We start from the raw sequence: 18,211 nt of genomic DNA, 5'->3' as shown, positions 1-18,211 counted from the left end.
AGCTCATCAATCGTGCTCTATATCCAACCATTTTTTAATTTTAATCTGAAAATAATTTTATAAAAAATTTCAATATTTAACAAAACAAAAATACTTGGTTTTTGAGCTCACCTACACTACAATTGACAAGACAAGACCGTTCACAGCATAGAAAGAGCTTGTGAAGCATTTAGGACGCAAGGCTGCATCTCTCGAGCTGAGCTGTAGCTATGGAGCGAGAATGATACGTTGGATATTTTCCGAAGGTTTACGGGCGGTTGTTTCTGACATAATCATAATCATCATCATAGTCATCGTCATCACTCTCTTCACATTGCCTCTGCTGGTGCCGCCGCCGAATCACCGGCCGCAACCGCATTATTATTTAAAAGAAAAAAGTGTGAAATGAAAGAAAGGGGGGAGGAAGACGGGCGCTAATGAGAAGACGCCGAGTATCGTCCTCAACAGCCGATCGTTGAGGCCTCCAATCGCTGATGATGACGCTGCCGAAAAAACCGAGCCTGCAGGAGCAGCCTAAACCCCACCGTCTCTGCTCCTCCCCTTCCGTCTGAAGCTGCAATGGTTTTCATGGACCCGTCCTTTTCTCGTTGACTGCAGCACCCTAAATTCTTACTCCTATTCCTCTCCTGGAGAAGCCCACGCCGCTCTCCCCTCTCTTCCTCTTCTTTTTGTCCCTCCATTTGGATCCTTCTTTCTTGAGGGACTTCGGTGGGAGGCGGGCAAGAGAGGGGGATGGAGTTGCAGATGAAAGTGGCGGAGGCGGTTCATACGCTCAACCACGGCATTGAATCGTCGCTCAGGGTTGCAGCCAATCAATGGCTGGTCATGTTTCAACAGACCGACGCCGCCTGGGAGGTTGCCACTTCCATACTTACCTCCAAATGCTCCCCTTACATCGATTGCGAGGTCGAATTTTTTGCCGCTCAGATTATCAGAAGAAAGGTACAATCCCATTTCTTTATCTCTATCCATGCCCTCGTACTGTCATGCCCTCTAGAGGGTGAGGGAAATCGTTTCTTGACCACTACATCCTTCTCTACGAATTATCTGCCTTTCTGCTTAGTATCCTATCTTGCTTTCTGATAGACAAGATTAACTGTGGAGCTTGCCCTTGCCATTCCTACTGCCTGGATCCATCCGCATGTATATCCTCAGAATAAAACAAACTGTTTTCACCTGTCTTCTTCAATCAACCGTTTCCTTCGTGAAGGTTTGGAAAAGGTTTAGACTCAACGATTGGAAATTGAAGGGAACTGTCAAAAGCGTCAAGATTGGTTACAATAGTGGCTTTAATGCGTTTCGTGTTTTGGTTTTCGGCCATCGAGTAGCGTTTTTTCTTGTACCAACTACTTCAGTACCCTGAAAATCTTAATAAGATATAATTCAAGTGATTATCGGGCTATCTACCCTTTCCAAGGCCGACAAGGCTTTTAGGACAAGAACAGACTGTGGATGGCATATAAACCTTTGCTCAGGGGCGCAAATGAAACGGAACATTGACATTGTGTAGGTAAGGATAGCATGAAATATAGATTTTATTGGGTCATGCGCATAGATAGGTTTGGGATACGTTCCACCGTATTCCATCATTTATTACTATAGGCAAGGGAACGGAGAACTTGATGCTATTTTAGCAAAAACTTGTCATGTTTAAGATGGCTTCAGTAGCCAACACATTAGCACCTGTTCCAACTTAAAAGCTTGCCGGTTGTGTTTAGCTCAGTGGAGTGCTTAAAAAACCCACAACCATCTACTCATCTGACTTGTCTGATCCAGTCACCTGCTTGGTCATAAAGAAATAATCAGTTCCTCCAAGACTGGTCCTTAGTTTTAGCATGACAGCTGATCAATAGGTCGACCTTTATGAGTTTCAGCATCACTTAGCTGATAGATGGGTTGACTCGAAGTGATGTATCTAAGGCATGTTTGTGCCCCACAAGCACACACACACACATGCATATTCTATAAATTTTCAATATGTTGTATTTAAAAAGATGATACATATGCATGCAATAATAGCCACAGTTAAAGATATCACTAAAAGTTGCATTTTATTTGCATGTCTACATTATTATACACATTATACATGCAATATAGTAGAATAGATTGTACTAACACCATAAGAATCTGAATTATCAACACCCTGCCAAGACATGGCCATAAAACACTAGTCGAGAAGTAAATAGATTGCTATTCTGATCCAGATACAAATCAAAATGAACTATTGACTGCTTGGGAAAGTGGTAATATGCTCAAATTTGTAGAACTCTGATCTCCATGAAGTCACTAACATGTCGGCTTCTTGAATATGAAACCATTACTTGCTGATTATTTAGGAATTCAGCCAAAATCAGACGGTTGCCCTGGGTACAGACTTTAGGCAAACCTATGAATTGCACTGAGAAAACCTTTTGCACCTTTAGTCGTGACATGCTTGGCTGATTCTGGGACTTCATATTGAGAAATAAATTGTGTACATATTTGTTAAAGTGCCTGTGTTGTGTGAATTGTGAACACAGGTATTAGTTTCAAGGATGGCTAACATTGGAAACCGGACATGTTGTGTAAGTATGTGCAAATATGTGTCTCTGCATGTCTGCAAGCAGGATTTCATGATATGGGTGACATGAATGGGGTTCTATGATATAGATAAAATTATGTCAACTGTCTTGGATATGCAAGGTGGATTATAATATATGGACAAATAAAAAATTTAAACCATGATTTTTGTCAACTTTCAAATTTTTAATAGTCCACTTAATTGTCTAAAAAACATTGATTAACAATTTCTAAATTCTAGTGTTTTGTATCATGATATTTATTGGTTGGTAACTTGGTATTATTGGGGACACTTGAGGCATGATTTTTAAATAGTAGGATGGTGGTTTAACATTTGTGGATTTGTATGTGCCTTTTGTGTTTTCTACTTCTGGGTATTGTTTAGCCAATTTAAGATTCATTTCAATTAGAAATGCTGAGCTATATTGGGGTGTTCGTATTCCCATGGATTCTTGACCACCTATTAGAAGAACTCGTATATTATCTAATAGTCTATGAGTATATGGTTGTTTGCGCTGAATGTAAAAGTCTTGTTCAATCATACAAATGACAAATCCTGTTCAAATGACTTGATAAAGTCTTCAACAAATAGCACACAATGAGACAAATTCAAGAAAGTTCACTCTTAATGATGAAAAGTGCACTAAGTTACATAAAAGCTGAATATTATTAAGAAAGAATAATATTGGCATGGGGAAACATTACAATGAGGAGAATTCCCTTATTTATAAAGTAGAATAGAGCTAGCAAGAGCTAGCCGTTGGAGCTGTTTCAATGGCTCCAAATAGAGCTGTTGAACCTTGAAACGGTCCAATGGCTAGATAAGTCTGGTCAAAGCCTAAACCTGACCAGACTGAAACCCAAGAAAATAAAAATAAAAACAACATAATTACAAATAAATAAGAAAAAAAAGTATCATTTCGGAGAAAATACATTTTATTTGAAAAAATGCAAAAAACAAAAAATTAAAAACAGCTCAGCTGAAAAAAGGGGAAAAACACATTTTTTTGAAAAAAATGTAAAAATGAAAAAAACCACGTTATTTTCACGTTTGTTTTGTTTTTTCAATTTTTTGTTTTTTTTTGCATTTTTACATTTTTAGGTTACTAGTTTTTATTTTCACATGCTATTTTTAGAATGTTTCCTTTTTTAACTTTTTAAAGCTTAGTGAGATTTTCCCAATATTTTCCCAAGAAAACAACTCTAAAAAACCTTGCCATTTAATACCCAAAAGTGATATTTGTGTGACAATGAAATGCGTTGACTCCTATATACACCTGTACATTATTATACACACACATGCCATATTATATAATATATATGTATTTGATCAAATCTGTATAAACATTAAACACATATATAACAGTAATGTACACACATAATGACATATTATATACATACATATATATATATATATATATAGTACATTGATTTTCTAATACTGAATTCATGAATGTTTTAATGGTACTGTACATTATGCTTAAAGTGTTATTAGTTAGTTATTTCTGTAGTTTTTTGACATACTGCAACGGCTTCTTCTTACACATGTATTATTTTCTTGTCACCACAGATCCAGACTGAAGGAACTTACTTGCATATAGGGGCTAAAGATGCTCTTTTGAGCTCTCTCCTCCTTGCCGCAAAAAGGTTCAGTTTGGGTCCTCATCAGGTACTTTATCTTCTAAAAAAGTGTTTGCATCTGTGTGCTGATAGTAAAATCTCTTGCCTTTAATAAAATGTCAAGCTTCTTGGATTTTGTTTCTCTCTCATTGATTAAACTTGAGAGATTACCATGATGCCATCTTTGTCATTTTGTTATTACAGCTGTTAACTCAAATCTGCCTTGCATTAGCTGCACTTGTCCTTTGTGCGGTGGAACATAAGAAGCCTATTGAGCAACTCTTTTCAAGTCTTCAGGAACTTCAACTACAAGGCAATGGTGATATTGCAGTGCTAGAAATGTTGACAGTTCTTCCTGAAGAAGTTATTGAGGACCAGTATAAGAACAATAAGCTAAGTTCCTCTACTAGGTGGCAATTGGGTCAAGAGGTCCGTAATTGTTTACATTTGTTTTGCTCAAGATTTTATGGATATGGGTGCTCTTTTTTTCCACCTTTGGTTCGAACATCTATATCCCTCTCTACTTTTGAAGATCTTTAGATTTTTTTTCTCTTCCTTAATCTATCTTGTGCTTGTTATTGCTGTAGGAAGTGGATGTTTTCCCGTTATGTTGCATTAGGTGTCCCTAATTTATGTTTGATTTTTCCTCTGGCAGCTCTTATCGCATACCCATGCTGTTCTTGACTTCCTGATGCATCAGTCTCAGCAGAGATCTGCTGATGGCGTTCAACTTCATGAGAGAAACCGGAAAATTTTAAGATGTCTGTTGAGCTGGGTGAGTCAAATTGCCTTATCTTATGTGCATTGCTTAGCCTTTTAGTTGTGATGTTGAATGATATTCTGTTTGTCATGGTTTAACCTGCATGGTCTTCCATTACAAGTTTGGATCGTTGAATGCTGCCGCAACTCAGTTATTACTGGAGAAATGCGGCACATATTACAAAACTAGAGCTAACCTTGGAGCCAACAACCATTACGCATTCATCAAATTTGTATTGTGGGTTTTTCTAGGTTTCTTATCTCATAGAAATAAAATTGAAAAATAGAAAAAACAGGAGAAAGACTGTGAAATAATATGTATTAACATATGTATCTTGCAAAAATATACTGAGATGATCATAAAAGTTCCTTAAAAAAACAACGTAAATAGAAATTATATGCATAAAAATATATCAATAGAATCTTTTTCCCCAAGAATCTTGCAGAAATGCTATGATATTTATTTCTATAATCATGATATTGCTATGGTATAATTTCTTCATCAGTACTTTGGAAAGGTTGCGATACTTTTGCTAATTTTATCAACTGCTACTGCAAATTTATAGTGTGAATTTTAAAATGAGTGTTGCCTTTGGAATTCTGTGTCTACACTCTTACTGATGATAACAATTAGTTCTAACTTTGTTCATTTAATTCGACCATGTCACAACGAAATCATATATTGCGCTAGTGACAACTACAATCTATCTATAAAAAATAGCCGAAATGGTTCAAAAGGACACTTTAACTCGATTTTTATCATTTCATCTTGTGACAAAGCCACTTTGGGTATGGAAGAAGGTGTGAAAATCACATTCATGTGGTTAGTTTGGGGACAAGAGGTAAAAGTATGAGTAATTTTGACAATCATGGAGGTGATTTTTGTGTGTAAAAAACCTTAGAAATCATCCTGTTGCCCACGTAGATAACATCTGTGTGTCAGATTTAACAAGAAATGCTCATGGAAGTGGTGCAAGTCTTGATGTCTTATTTGTGGATTAAGAATTCAATTTGTGCTATATATGTATTTATGTATGCATCTGTATGTGTGTACGTATAGCAACGCACCCATTCATGGGCTGGCATGAATGAGGCCTGTGTTAGGTCATGCTGTTGGCTAGCTCAGCTCAGTCAACCACCCATGAGCCTATCAGTTTAATACAGCTGCACTAGCCTGTGATAAATCCTGATGAGGACGAGAGACACACCGAAGTATGTCAGGTAGTAGAGAATGGAAATGAACCATGGTTCTTGTGCACATGGTACCTTCTCTCATGATCAGTATGACTAACAATTTTGTATAGCATGATTTGGTTGACTGTGTAACACTAAAACTTAGCTTTCACCTGATGCTGCTTCTCCTGTTATTGAAGACAGTATCATCTTCTTTGGTTCACATCCCTACTACAAGCCTCACCATGTCACTCTCTCCATGGCCATATTTGACTCAAAACTGCAAGTAGGACGTGGACTGCAGTTAGTTACATGGCTTTTCATTGTACTAGCTGGTAGTAAATTTCTTCCTAGTGTCCCTGCTAGAGGCTCGAACGTCACTCTTACCACGCCATATTTATCTCAACATTTCAAGCAGGAAGTAGACTATAGCTAATCATCACTTTTCTGGTGGTAGTTTTGTCATGAGGTCTAGATTTCATTTTGTTATGTGTCTCTTAAAGGATATAGGAACATGGACACTCTAAATGTGAGATATGCATTATAAATAATTCAATGTTTCACTTAATTATGTTGCAGGTGCGTGTTGGATGTTTTGCTGAGTTAACTCCGTCTTCCTTGCCAACACATCCACTGCTTAATTTTGTTTATAATTCGATGCAGGTATTCAATTTTCTGGTTTCTGCTATCTGTGTTTCTTCTTAAACCTATCCATTGACTTCCTTGCATGGGACAGCTATGTGATAACATATTTATGGAATGGCACAACCAACAAAAGGCCATGTGTTTTGAAAAATTTATATAGGGGGAGCATGTCAAGCTAGTAATTGAATTTATAATGGAAAAAATTGTAATCGGCAAGCCTTAAATTGTTGATAAGAATTTTGAAATTACATGTTCTCTTCTTTGTGCTGTTTGTGTACTTGAAGTTTGCAGCATAATCTTGTAGTTTTGAGGAGGCCAGTGGAAATTCTTTGCTTATGGAATTTGTATTTTCTTGATGGGCTGAGATTTGTGATGACCTATGTAATCAGCATATAGTGTTCACTCTGCACTTTCCTGAATCTGTTGGGTCTATGAATCCCATTTTCTGTGTCCTTCACAGAGTTTCTTGGTCCTGATAACAGTTCTGTGAAGTAGGTACTTTATAAGATCATAACAATGTATTGGCATATGTCAAAGAGAAGCACATAAAGGCAGGAACTTGACTGAGCATTTAGACAAGCTTACGAGCAGCTGATTGGTATAACATTGATCTGGTAGCTGTGTCCTTTAAATATTTGAAGGGGTTTAAGAACCTTACTACACATGTTAAATTTTAATTAAATCTGGCCACATTTAATTGCATGACCCTGTTAATGGTTGGCCTTTCTGTCCTTAGTGAAGTGGTCATGTTTGAAATGTTTTAATAGTAGAAACAACGGGCATTTGGCTGATTAACAGATTTTGTCTTTGTCCAGGTCTCATCTTCATTTGATTTGGCTATTGAAGTTCTTACAGAACTTGTGAGTCGACATGAGGTATGGATGGTGTTTACTGTTTTGGCTGTTTGCATGCATATAAGGTGTATCTATATTTGGAGCTTTAATGATAAAATTATGCTAGGAAGTAACTGTGATTGTCTTTAAAAAAATTTCTTCTTCTTAATTTTTCCATAACATTTTTCTAAAAATTATAATGTATACTGTACTTACATGCTCATACGCTATTTTGTGTTCCATGTTAGAATGACATAAAACCCTTCCTCAAGATTTCTTGGTCACCTTTAATTACATATATTGAGATGCATTTGTTGTCTAATTGTGCTTTTTCCCTTACTCATTCCATTTGGATTTCTTATGTAAATCTCAATCTTAAATCCAAACCATAATCCAGGCATGTGATCCTGGAAAAGAAAGGAAAGAAAAAGAACAGTTGGTTTCCCCTCCCATGGCGTTCCTCTTGTCTGATTGATGTGAGTGGAACACGGAGAGGAGTTTCCTTTTGTTTTGTTTCATTAATTTATGTTTTGCATACAACATTCATCAAATTATGATGCCTCATTTTGGACGCAACTGGGATGAGTCTTGATTCCCATAGAACATTGATCCAATATGAAAACTCACTTAGAATGCAAGTGGATTGAATCCCTGCCATATGTTGTTGGATTTTGATTGATTCTTGTCAGAGTCCGATGAGGATAAAAAAATTTGCAGTTTCCTCTTAGCTAGTCTGGGCCCTTCTGAATGGCAACAGTCATTTGGATGAGGATAAGATAATTACAATGTGGAGTCATCTTTGTCATCATCTTCTATTTCTTACGGTTTTGTTTTTTAATTCAGGGTTTGCCTCAGGTGTTGCTTTCTAGAGTGCAGTCGTTCAAGGAAATTCTTCTTCAACCTGCTTTGGCAAATGGAGATGAAAAGGTTATCGGTGGTCTAGCATGCCTAATGGCTGAAATTGGGCAAGCGGTGAGGAACTTTTTTCATCCTAGCTGAAAATATTATGTGTTTCTTTTGTTTTTGGGCGTGGTGGTTACTTTCAGTAAATGGTTTTATGTTTACTTTGTGTTGAGTAAATTGGTCTGCAAATAGCCTGCTTTGATGGATATACTGCATTTGAAGCCAACCATTTCTTATAGGTTTGTGATATTATGTTCATCATGAATCAGGCACCGGGATTGATTGCTGAGGCAAGTCCAGAAGCGCTTGTGCTTGCAAATGCTCTTTTGAGGTTACCACTTACTGTCACTGAACATGTTCAGAGTGTAGTCCTTAATCATGTTGGGACCGCACAATAATCTATTCATCTTTGATATCCAAATCTGACCATTTTAAAGATGGTCATTGTGCCACTTTTTAGATTATTTCAAAGTCTTTTCTCTTTCCAGTTCATGTGCTGTGCACTCATTCATTGTCTTCATATTGGGGCTTTGGCAGTTGTGTTGCATTTCCAAGTGAAGACTGGGAGATATCAGATTCGACGTTGCAATTCTGGTTTGTATGCTTGGCCTTCTTTCTGACGAGTGATAATGTTCCATCTGTATGATAAACAGCCAGATACTTGCATCAGTCAGGAAAGATAAAAGTTGGATTGGTTTCAACCCCTATTGGTCATTTTTTTTAATATATCTTCAGGTTTGATTGGTGGGTTTCATTTTTCTTTTATTCTCCACTGAATTTTTTGTCTAAATAGGTGCACACTGGCGAGTTATCTTCTTGGGCCAGATAATGACAAAGGAAGCAATAAAGAAAGTGCCGTGGAAATGTTTTTACCTATTTTCTCAGCATTACTTGATGCTCTTTTATTACGTGCACAGGTGATTTTCACTATTTATGATTATTTGTGCTTTGGAAATTAGGGATCTTTGATTAGACAGTCATTCTAGTTTTCCTTCTTGAGAACCTGATTTACAGCTAAAAGATTTGTGTTTTGTTTATACAGATGCTGAATGCAGTTTGATTCCTTCTCTTATTTAAGTGAATCATGACCAAGGCAACTTCTATGATACTGATATTTTTTAATTCCGCTGCAGTCTTGATTTATATTTTTTATTATAGTGGTTAAATCTAAGGCAGCAATATCTTCTTCCATGATTCTCCTAACTTTCGCTGTGGATCATAATTTTTCCGGCTAAATCTGCAAAGAGGATCAGTCATGGCCATGCTTGAATATGGACACTATTTAATAGGTTAAGCAGCAATATTTAGTTAGATAAAGTAGTATATAAAAGTTATCTGTTTCAATATTATGTAATTTCCATTTGTATATAATTGGAAGCTGGCTACTTCAGTAAGTGCTTTAAAATTCAGTGCTGGATTTTGTGCTTAGGAGTCCTACATTTTTAGCAATTGTACCAAGTTAATTCTATTGTGCGACGCATATTAGTCATCTGACAATGTGTTTTCGTTTCTAACTAATCTTTTTTCTGATGGATCCTTTCATCATTAATGGCTTCCATTGCTTGTCTTTTTGTAGGTTGATTCCAATGAGTTCGATGACGATGGGGCTTACAGTGTTCCTGATGGTCTTATTCAATTTAGAATGAATATAGAGGAGGTTTTGGGTGATATATGCCACCTTTTAGGATCTTCCACATTTGTTCAGAAGGTTCTCTCTCTTTTACAATTCTCATTCAATTCAATATGATGTTTTACTTATATCTTTAGACACTCCGTTGGTTTTTTCAAAGTTCTCATTTACATATGCTTTATGTTAGCCTGTTTATGTCATGTCTGCCAATATTATTTTATGTACATTCTGATGGTTAAATTTGAAAATTTTATTAAAATGAATAAAACAGGTACTAAGGTGAGTATGTTACTACAAGAATATCAAACCAGTAACGAAATGCAAAGGTGCAGTACTATTTTGCAAAGCTTGAACAGTACTATTTTGCAAAGCTTGAACAGTACTATTTTGCAAAGCTTGAACCTAACATGCAGGACCTATAATATACACAGTAGAGATCAAGAAATGCATTGTGCATCAGGTAAACTATATAAAAAAATTCTGGAAATAGCACAATTGAACTGCAATTAGAAATCACTGCAGGTGTAAAATTGTACTTTTATTCTGATGTTTTCACTTGATAATTGCTTCAGAAGGTGTGAGGCCAGTTTGTGGGACATAAAAGTCTTGGTCAAAGAAGGCATTTCTTGCGGAAGCAAGAAGGGGATCATCTTTAAAAAATAGTGGGATCTAGGGATGCTTTTTCCTGCTGAATAGAATTTGTTTTTGTGTAGTATGCTTCTTCCACATTCAAATGCATTTAACCTATTAAGGCTGTATTTGCCTAAGAAACTAGGAAGCCTATGTACCGTTTGTTCCCTAGTTGCTTCTAGAAAGTATTATATTCCGCCCGAGGAAAAGGGGGAAAAAAAGTGGAATACCCCTGTAGAATTTAGATAGATAACTAGAGTTGAGCAGTGCTGATCTAATTTTGATAATGATTGAAGAGCTATAAAAGCCTAACTAGATATTGACAATTTTGTCTTCTCTCGATAGAAATGTCTGTGGCTACTACTCCCACAGTATCACATACATAGTCAAATTATTTCCGTTATTTATATATGCTGGATGTTTTTGGAAAATGGTACTTTTTCTACTGCAATATCTGTGCTCTTCCTGCGATAGATCAACTGGACCACGTGCTTGTCTATGGGTCTTCCAACGACTTTCCTTTTGGGTGCATGTGATGCACCTGGATCCAAAATATCAAGTGCTGATTGTGATGACATCTTGGGTCTGAATTGAGATCTGATCCAGATTGAGACATGGTGTATATTTGGGCATCCACATCTTCTACATTTTAATATGGTTGTAATCTGTTTCTATGATTTATGGCATTATTTTCCATGTTATGTCTTTGTAATATATAATTAGGATGAGATTAGGTCACACCCCTCAGATTGTGTCAAGTGATTCTCACAAGCATAATGTCAATCTAGATTATCTATCACAATATCCTGAATGTTGATTATGTTGATTTGGCTGGTGAGAACAATTATTGAATCTCAGTTAGTTGCTTCTCAGAATTAGATTTGGTTATAGACTTCAAAACCAATACTTTCCTTTTTTATTTGGTATTTCAGAGTGTGACTTGATCACCCAATGTCATTTGGCAGGTTTTCACTGTGTGACTGGCATGACATTATGTATATGTTTGTGTGTATGTGAATTGAATCATATATATTACAGTCCTAAACACACTAACTACCCCTGTGAAAAGGAGAGAGTGTAATATGCTGAATAAGGGTGTGTCATAGAGGCTGGCTGGATCACCCAATCTCATTTGGCAAGTTTTGACTGCATGACTAGCAGGTCATTATATATATGTTTGTGTGAATTGAATCACATATCCACAGTCCTAAACACTCTAACTACCCGTCTGTGAAAAGGAGAGGGTGTAATGCTGACATGATAAGGGTGTGTCATAGAGGCGCATGTAGGGTTTGTAGGATTGTAAAATGTTGGATTGATTTACTTCTCTATGTTTTGTGTGTGTGTGTGTGTGTGTGTGTGTGTGTGTTTCATGATAACTCTCTCTTTCTCCTCTCATTGAATGCTCTAACATTTGATGAGGATGAGAGATCAAGTGGTCCGAGTCAATGTTATAAAAGGCGTAGCGTATCGCATATTGGTCGGGCCGACCTATACGCCGTATCGGTCGGGCCGACCTATACGCCGTATTGTAACGTATCGCAAACGTAGCGTAGCGTATCATAAAATGAATTTTTTAATTTTAAAAAATATTTAAAAATCATAAAAATAGAGAAAAATCATTAAAAATCTGAAAAAATGAACAAAAAATCAGAAATTAAGAAAAATGTATTCAAATATAAAAAAGATCATCATACATAAGGAACATTCATGTGTATCAACGACACATTCAAAAATAAGAAATCAAATCTTCAAGAATAACATATAAACATCCATCACGATTTTAAACTTGAAAATTTTATAGAATCTTAGGACTTAGAGTCTTAGGACTTGGAGTTTTAGGACTTAGATTACATCACAATTTTATAAGTTCAAAACATATAGTTATTATCTTTCCTGATTCAACGATAATATCTCCCAAATTGATGAATCCTTGGTTATTTTTTATGAAAATGGGCAAAATCTCTCCCTCCTACATCTATTGGAGTCTTTAAATACAAGAAGAGAGAGGGGGAGGAGTGTTTAAACTTTTAAAAAGTAATGAAATATGTGTTTTCTCTATCGTACGATACAGGGGTGTATTGCTCGTATCGTACGATACGGGCGATACGCGTACGATATGGATGCGTATCGTGTTTCAAACACGTATCGTATAGGTTTTCTTGACCTATACGATACGTATCGTACGATACGCGTTCGTATCGTACGATACGGATAACATTGGTCCGAGTCGTCAAAAACTAATGTGTACAGGGAAATTAGATCCTAACATATTCATATATGGCACATATGTTATATCTTGTATTCCACTTTACAGTCACCGCAATCTCTGCAAGAAAAATGAGGGAAGGAGAAGAAGGGGGTGCTCAATGGTTACAACTTACAATTCTCAAAATGTAGGGACGTGACTTTGCTCTACACCTTTTGATTACTACAGCTATATGCCTTTTGATTATTACAACAGTTGAAAACAATGCCCCTATTTGCATCTACTACCCAACATGAACATCTTAACAACCCCATGATTCTTTGTATCTTTCTCCTCATTGAATTATTGGGGGAGAATAATGAAAGTGATAAGTGAGTGGTGTGGATTGTCAGGAGACTCAAAACCTAATTTTCCCATATGTGTGTGTATGCATGTGTGTGGTGTGTGTGTCTGTGCTTCCTTTTCAGCTTTGTCACTGGTAGAACAACTTCATGGTCAGGTGCACTCCTGCCCACCCTGCAATTTTCTTTTTTAATTTAAAAGAAAGCTATTAAGTGGAACCACTTTATGGTCAGGTGTGCACCTGCACTCTTGCTCTTTTCTTTTAATTTAAAAGAAAGCTATTATGACTCTGTTCTGTAATTTACTTTAGTGACCATCTAATCTTATTGTTCCCTCTAATTTTTTTGTCTTCTTGTTTTGCCCCTCGGAAAAAGAAAAATAACAAAAAATATAATATTTGAAAATGTAACATGGAAAATGGAAATGTATATTTATATCATTTTTTTCTTTAGAGAAGGTAGCATTAAATATATATAGCAGCTTTGAGTTTGTTTATGTTTAGGTTTAAATTCACTTTAAAAAGTATTTTCTTTGTAAATTCTTTATACCAGTTTAATAGTTTTTAGCAATAGATGGGCAAAAGCTTTAGGCAAGTTTTTACAAATTATCATTTTATGTTTGTCAAGTACAAAAACTTATTATTTTTAGATAATCTGATACTTACATTGTTTGTTTTTAGTTATCTTTTCAAGAATTTTTTGAAAAAATATTGATAAATTATTCTTTTTAAAAATATAGAATATAAAAGGCATACGGAAATTAAAATTTCAAAAGTATTACATAAAATTACAAAACTGTGTTAAAATTTATCAAAATGTGATGTTCACAGATATTACTTGTGATTTCATTACTTGTACTTGATTTAATACCAGAAGAATGAATTTATCTGTTGATATCCAAATTTAAGCCTAACAACTTAATTGAAAGTCTGTGCCCCTGTGGATTGAATTCCTGTCCGTTGATAATATGAGTATTTTCCACTAGTAGATCAATGTCAAACAGGGGTTTATTAATTATTTTCAATTAATGAAGCAACAAGAGGTACCATAGAAAGGTAGCCATCAAATTGACGGGCTTGACCAATTTGAAAGGTCATTCAACATAAATTGAAACAACTGAATTGGAGTTGTTCAATCAAGATCTTCAATTTGTTGATAATATATCGATTTTGAACTGACCTTGAGAATCATTATATGAATTATGCTTGTTTATCTGGTCTCAATATGCTTGCTTCATTTGTTAAATCCAATTGTGTAACTATCTTTGACCATTTGCAGCTCTTCTGCAGCAGATGGGGCTCTTCAGTTGTTCATATTCCTTGGAAAGAGGTTGAGAGTAAAATGTTTGCTCTTAATATGGTGAGAAGTTCTGACACTCACAGGTCTTTGAGAATGAAGTTCTATAGATCTGCATTTCATAATTAGTAAAAATATATTTCTCTCTCTCTCCAGACACACACACACACACATATATGTATTTATATATACAGAGTGATTAAACGATGAGTTGGGTATCCAAAGTCACTCAGTCATCTACCAGGATAGATGGTTGAGAGAAAAACAAGGAGAAAAAGGTGTAAATTAATACTACATGACGAAAATACCCACCTACTTTTTCTATGTGTTTTTTGTTTAACCGTCCATCATGTTGGATTGGACGTCCTGATTAGATGGCTGGGTGACTCTAAAAAACTAGAATCACGATTCAATTTTCCTATATATATATATAAAATTGGTTGCTTCCTACTATCTATATGCTATGGACAGTTGTGTTTTCTTATTCTTAAAAAGCTTGTTGCCCAAATGAGACAGTGGAAATGTAATTGGTGTGGTTCTTTTGTGAGGAATAAACTCTTGAGTCATGTCCATTCTGACCCCCAAAAAAGAGACTTTTGAGATCTAAAAATCTAGATAACTGTGAACATTAATCTTTTAATCTTTTGGAATTCCTAAATTTGGTCACTCATGTTGTGAATGGTTGGCCAACAGTGGATTTCTACTAAAAAATGATGTAAATCCTATGTCACAATGGTACGGGTATGGGTGCGGGTACAGGTACTGGTACGACGTTTCATAAATCTTGGTATGGGTACGGTGACTATTATATATAATTAATTCAAAAAATTAAAAAAACCAAATGAATCCATAAATCATAGATATTCCTTAAAATGTTCATAATTAAAAAAAAAACATAAAATGTTCCATAGATCATAGATAATCTAATAAAACATACACTATTCCTTCCCTTTACTTGAGGCACCCATACTATAATAACAAAGATAATATAACACGTGAGGGTAAAACAGAAACCTTTGAATGAGAATTGTAGAAACACGAAGATGAAGAACAAAGGAATAAGATGAACACGATGTAACGTGGAAAAACCCTCAACGAGAGTAAAAAACCACGGACGAGGAGGAACTGGCGCCCACTAGCGACCAGACTCTCTCTCTCTTAAGATTTTCATTAACCTTTAAGATTATGGTTTACACTGATATAAGTATGCCCTAACTAGGACATAGTGGATCGGGTCCAGACTCGGACCCATACACCAAGATTCGACAACACTCCCCCTCAAGTTGGGCGTACATATCAAACATGCTCAACTTGGATACATTTCTCTCGAATGAAGTTGATGATAGAGCTTTCGTCAAAACATCAGCGGTTTGGTCTTTAGACTTCATGTAAGGTAAGATTAACTGTTTAGCATCAATCCTTTCACGAATGAAGTGACGATCAATCTCAACATGCTTTGTTCTGTTGTGTAGTGCAGGGTTGTTAGCTAAGTTGATTGCAGACTTGTTGTCACGGTACATCTTCATTGGTCCTTCAACCTCTATTCCAATATCAGTCAGCAATATTTTCAGCCGTAGTAACTCTGACACTCCCATAGCGATGGCTCTATGCTCTGCCTCTGCACTAGATCGAGAACACACATCCTGTCTCTTGCTCCTCCAAACAACAAGATTTCCTCCCAAGTAGACACAATACCCTGTGGTAGACCTTCGAGTATCAGCACAACCTGCCCAGTCTGCATCGGAGTACCCCTCAATCTCTACAGTCTCTTGTTTCACATACAAGAGTCCCTTGCCAGGATTTCTCTTCAAATAACACAATATTCTATCCACAGCCTTCAGATGTGTATCAGTAGGTGCATGCATGAATTGACTCAGTATATTTACCGCAAAAGTGATATCTGGTCTCGTAAGGGTAAGATAAATCAACTTTCCAACCAGACGTTGATATCTTCCCTTAGCTTCTTCACAAAGCAGCTCTCCATCTCTAAGGCTTAACTTGTGTCCGATATCAAGTGGGGTAGAAGCGGGTCTACACCCCAGTTTACCAGTCTCCTCCAACAGATTTAATGTATATTTCCTCTGGTTTAGCACAAGGCCAGTACTAGATCTAGCAATCTCAATACCAAGAAAATACTTTAGTTTGCCAAGATCCTTGAGATCAAATTCAGCAGCCAATAACACTTTTAACTTGAAGATCTCCTCCTCATCATCTCCCGTGACAATCATGTCATCCACATAGACGAGTAAAAGAGTGACCATGCTCTCATTTTTCTTCACAAATAGAGTGGGGTCTTCATTCCCTTGATTGTACCCATGATGTTGCATCACTCGTCTAAGACGTTCGAACCATGCTTGAGGCCATATAAGGCCTTTTTCAGCTTACAACATTTCTCTGGTTCTTCATATCCTTGGGGCATACGCATATATACTTCTTCTTCGAGATCACCATTGAGAAAGACATTCTTAACATCGAGTTGGTACATCCTCCACTCCTTCATCACAGCTAGGGACATAACAACTCTAACCGTCTTCATTTTTGCAACTGGAGCAAAAGTCTCTAAATAATCAATCCCATATTTTTGACTAAACCCCTTGGCCACAAGACGAGCTTTGTATCTTTCAACACTTCCATCGGGTTTGTACTTAATGGTATACACCCACTTGGATCCAACCAAGTGAGCTACCTTAGGAATCTTCACAACTTCCCATGTCATGTTTCTTCTTAAGGCTTCCATTTCTTCTTTCATAGCATCAGCCCACTTGAAATCACTTTGAGCTTCAGCAACGGTCCTGAGCCAAAGAAAGAGAAGATACAAAACACTTGTAATCCTTGCTAAGTCTTGAATAAGATACAAAATTACCAATCGGGTGTTGAGTACATGATCTGACACCCTTTCTCAGGGCAATGGGAAGATCTTCATTTCTTTTTCAACCTCATCTTGAGTCTTCAAGGTAGGACTTGGTTCATCCAGGGAAGGAATGGCATTGGGATTGGAAGTAGATCTCGCACCACAAGTCACATCCTCTGTCCGAGCACCTCGTCTAGAGTAGACATGTCCAAACATACGATGACCTTCCTTCTCAGTTCCGGTGCCACACCCTTCTTTCTTCTCAGGCACATCAACAGCTGTGAGAGGTTCTTCTTTCTTGTAGTCCAGAAAATCTGTAAATTGAATCTCTCGACTCTGAGAATACTCTTCCCCAACCACAGACTTCTTCTCCTGAAGAGGATTCTCACAAAAATAAGAAGCATGTTCCAAGAAAGTAACATCCCTTATAACATAAACACGGCCAGTGGTAGGATCAAGACACCTATATCCTTTCTGAGTAGGAGAATACCCAACAAACACACCCTTGATAGACCGGGGATCAAGTTTCTTAACATTGGGACTGTGATCATGAATAAAACACACACAGCCAAAAACACGAGGGGGAAGGGGAAAAGGTTGACGACTTCTTGGAAGTAAAGAATTGGGAGTCCGACCATTCAGCACACGATTAGGCATGCGGTTGATGAGATATGCACTGGTAAGAGCTGCATCACCCCAATAGTGCTTGGGAAGATTCCTCTGAAACAAAAGGGCTCTGGTGACATTAAGGAGCTGACGATT

General features: G+C 36.7%; 1 protein-coding gene across 1 annotated transcript in view; it reads left to right on the top strand.

Annotated features, from left to right (window-relative positions):
- The first annotated feature begins 234 nt into the window (after positions 1–234).
- LOC116257294 (transportin MOS14) overlaps positions 235–18,211 on the top strand; it is a 51,218-nt gene continuing 33,241 nt past the window's right edge. The window contains exons 1-12 of the mRNA XM_031633907.2: positions 235–942; positions 4,130–4,228; positions 4,384–4,608; positions 4,835–4,954; positions 6,691–6,774; positions 7,572–7,631; positions 8,433–8,561; positions 8,762–8,823; positions 9,030–9,086; positions 9,286–9,409; positions 10,069–10,200; positions 14,581–14,661. Coding sequence (XP_031489767.1) covers positions 733–942; positions 4,130–4,228; positions 4,384–4,608; positions 4,835–4,954; positions 6,691–6,774; positions 7,572–7,631; positions 8,433–8,561; positions 8,762–8,823; positions 9,030–9,086; positions 9,286–9,409; positions 10,069–10,200; positions 14,581–14,661 — 1,383 coding nt within the window. The 5' untranslated portion in view covers positions 235–732. The remainder of the gene's footprint in view (positions 943–4,129; positions 4,229–4,383; positions 4,609–4,834; positions 4,955–6,690; positions 6,775–7,571; positions 7,632–8,432; positions 8,562–8,761; positions 8,824–9,029; positions 9,087–9,285; positions 9,410–10,068; positions 10,201–14,580; positions 14,662–18,211) is intronic.

The sequence above is a fragment of the Nymphaea colorata genome, chromosome 7, assembly GCF_008831285.2.
Source record: "Nymphaea colorata isolate Beijing-Zhang1983 chromosome 7, ASM883128v2, whole genome shotgun sequence".
Taxonomy (NCBI): domain Eukaryota; kingdom Viridiplantae; phylum Streptophyta; class Magnoliopsida; order Nymphaeales; family Nymphaeaceae; genus Nymphaea; species Nymphaea colorata.
This window is presented reverse-complemented; position numbering and strand designations above follow the sequence as displayed.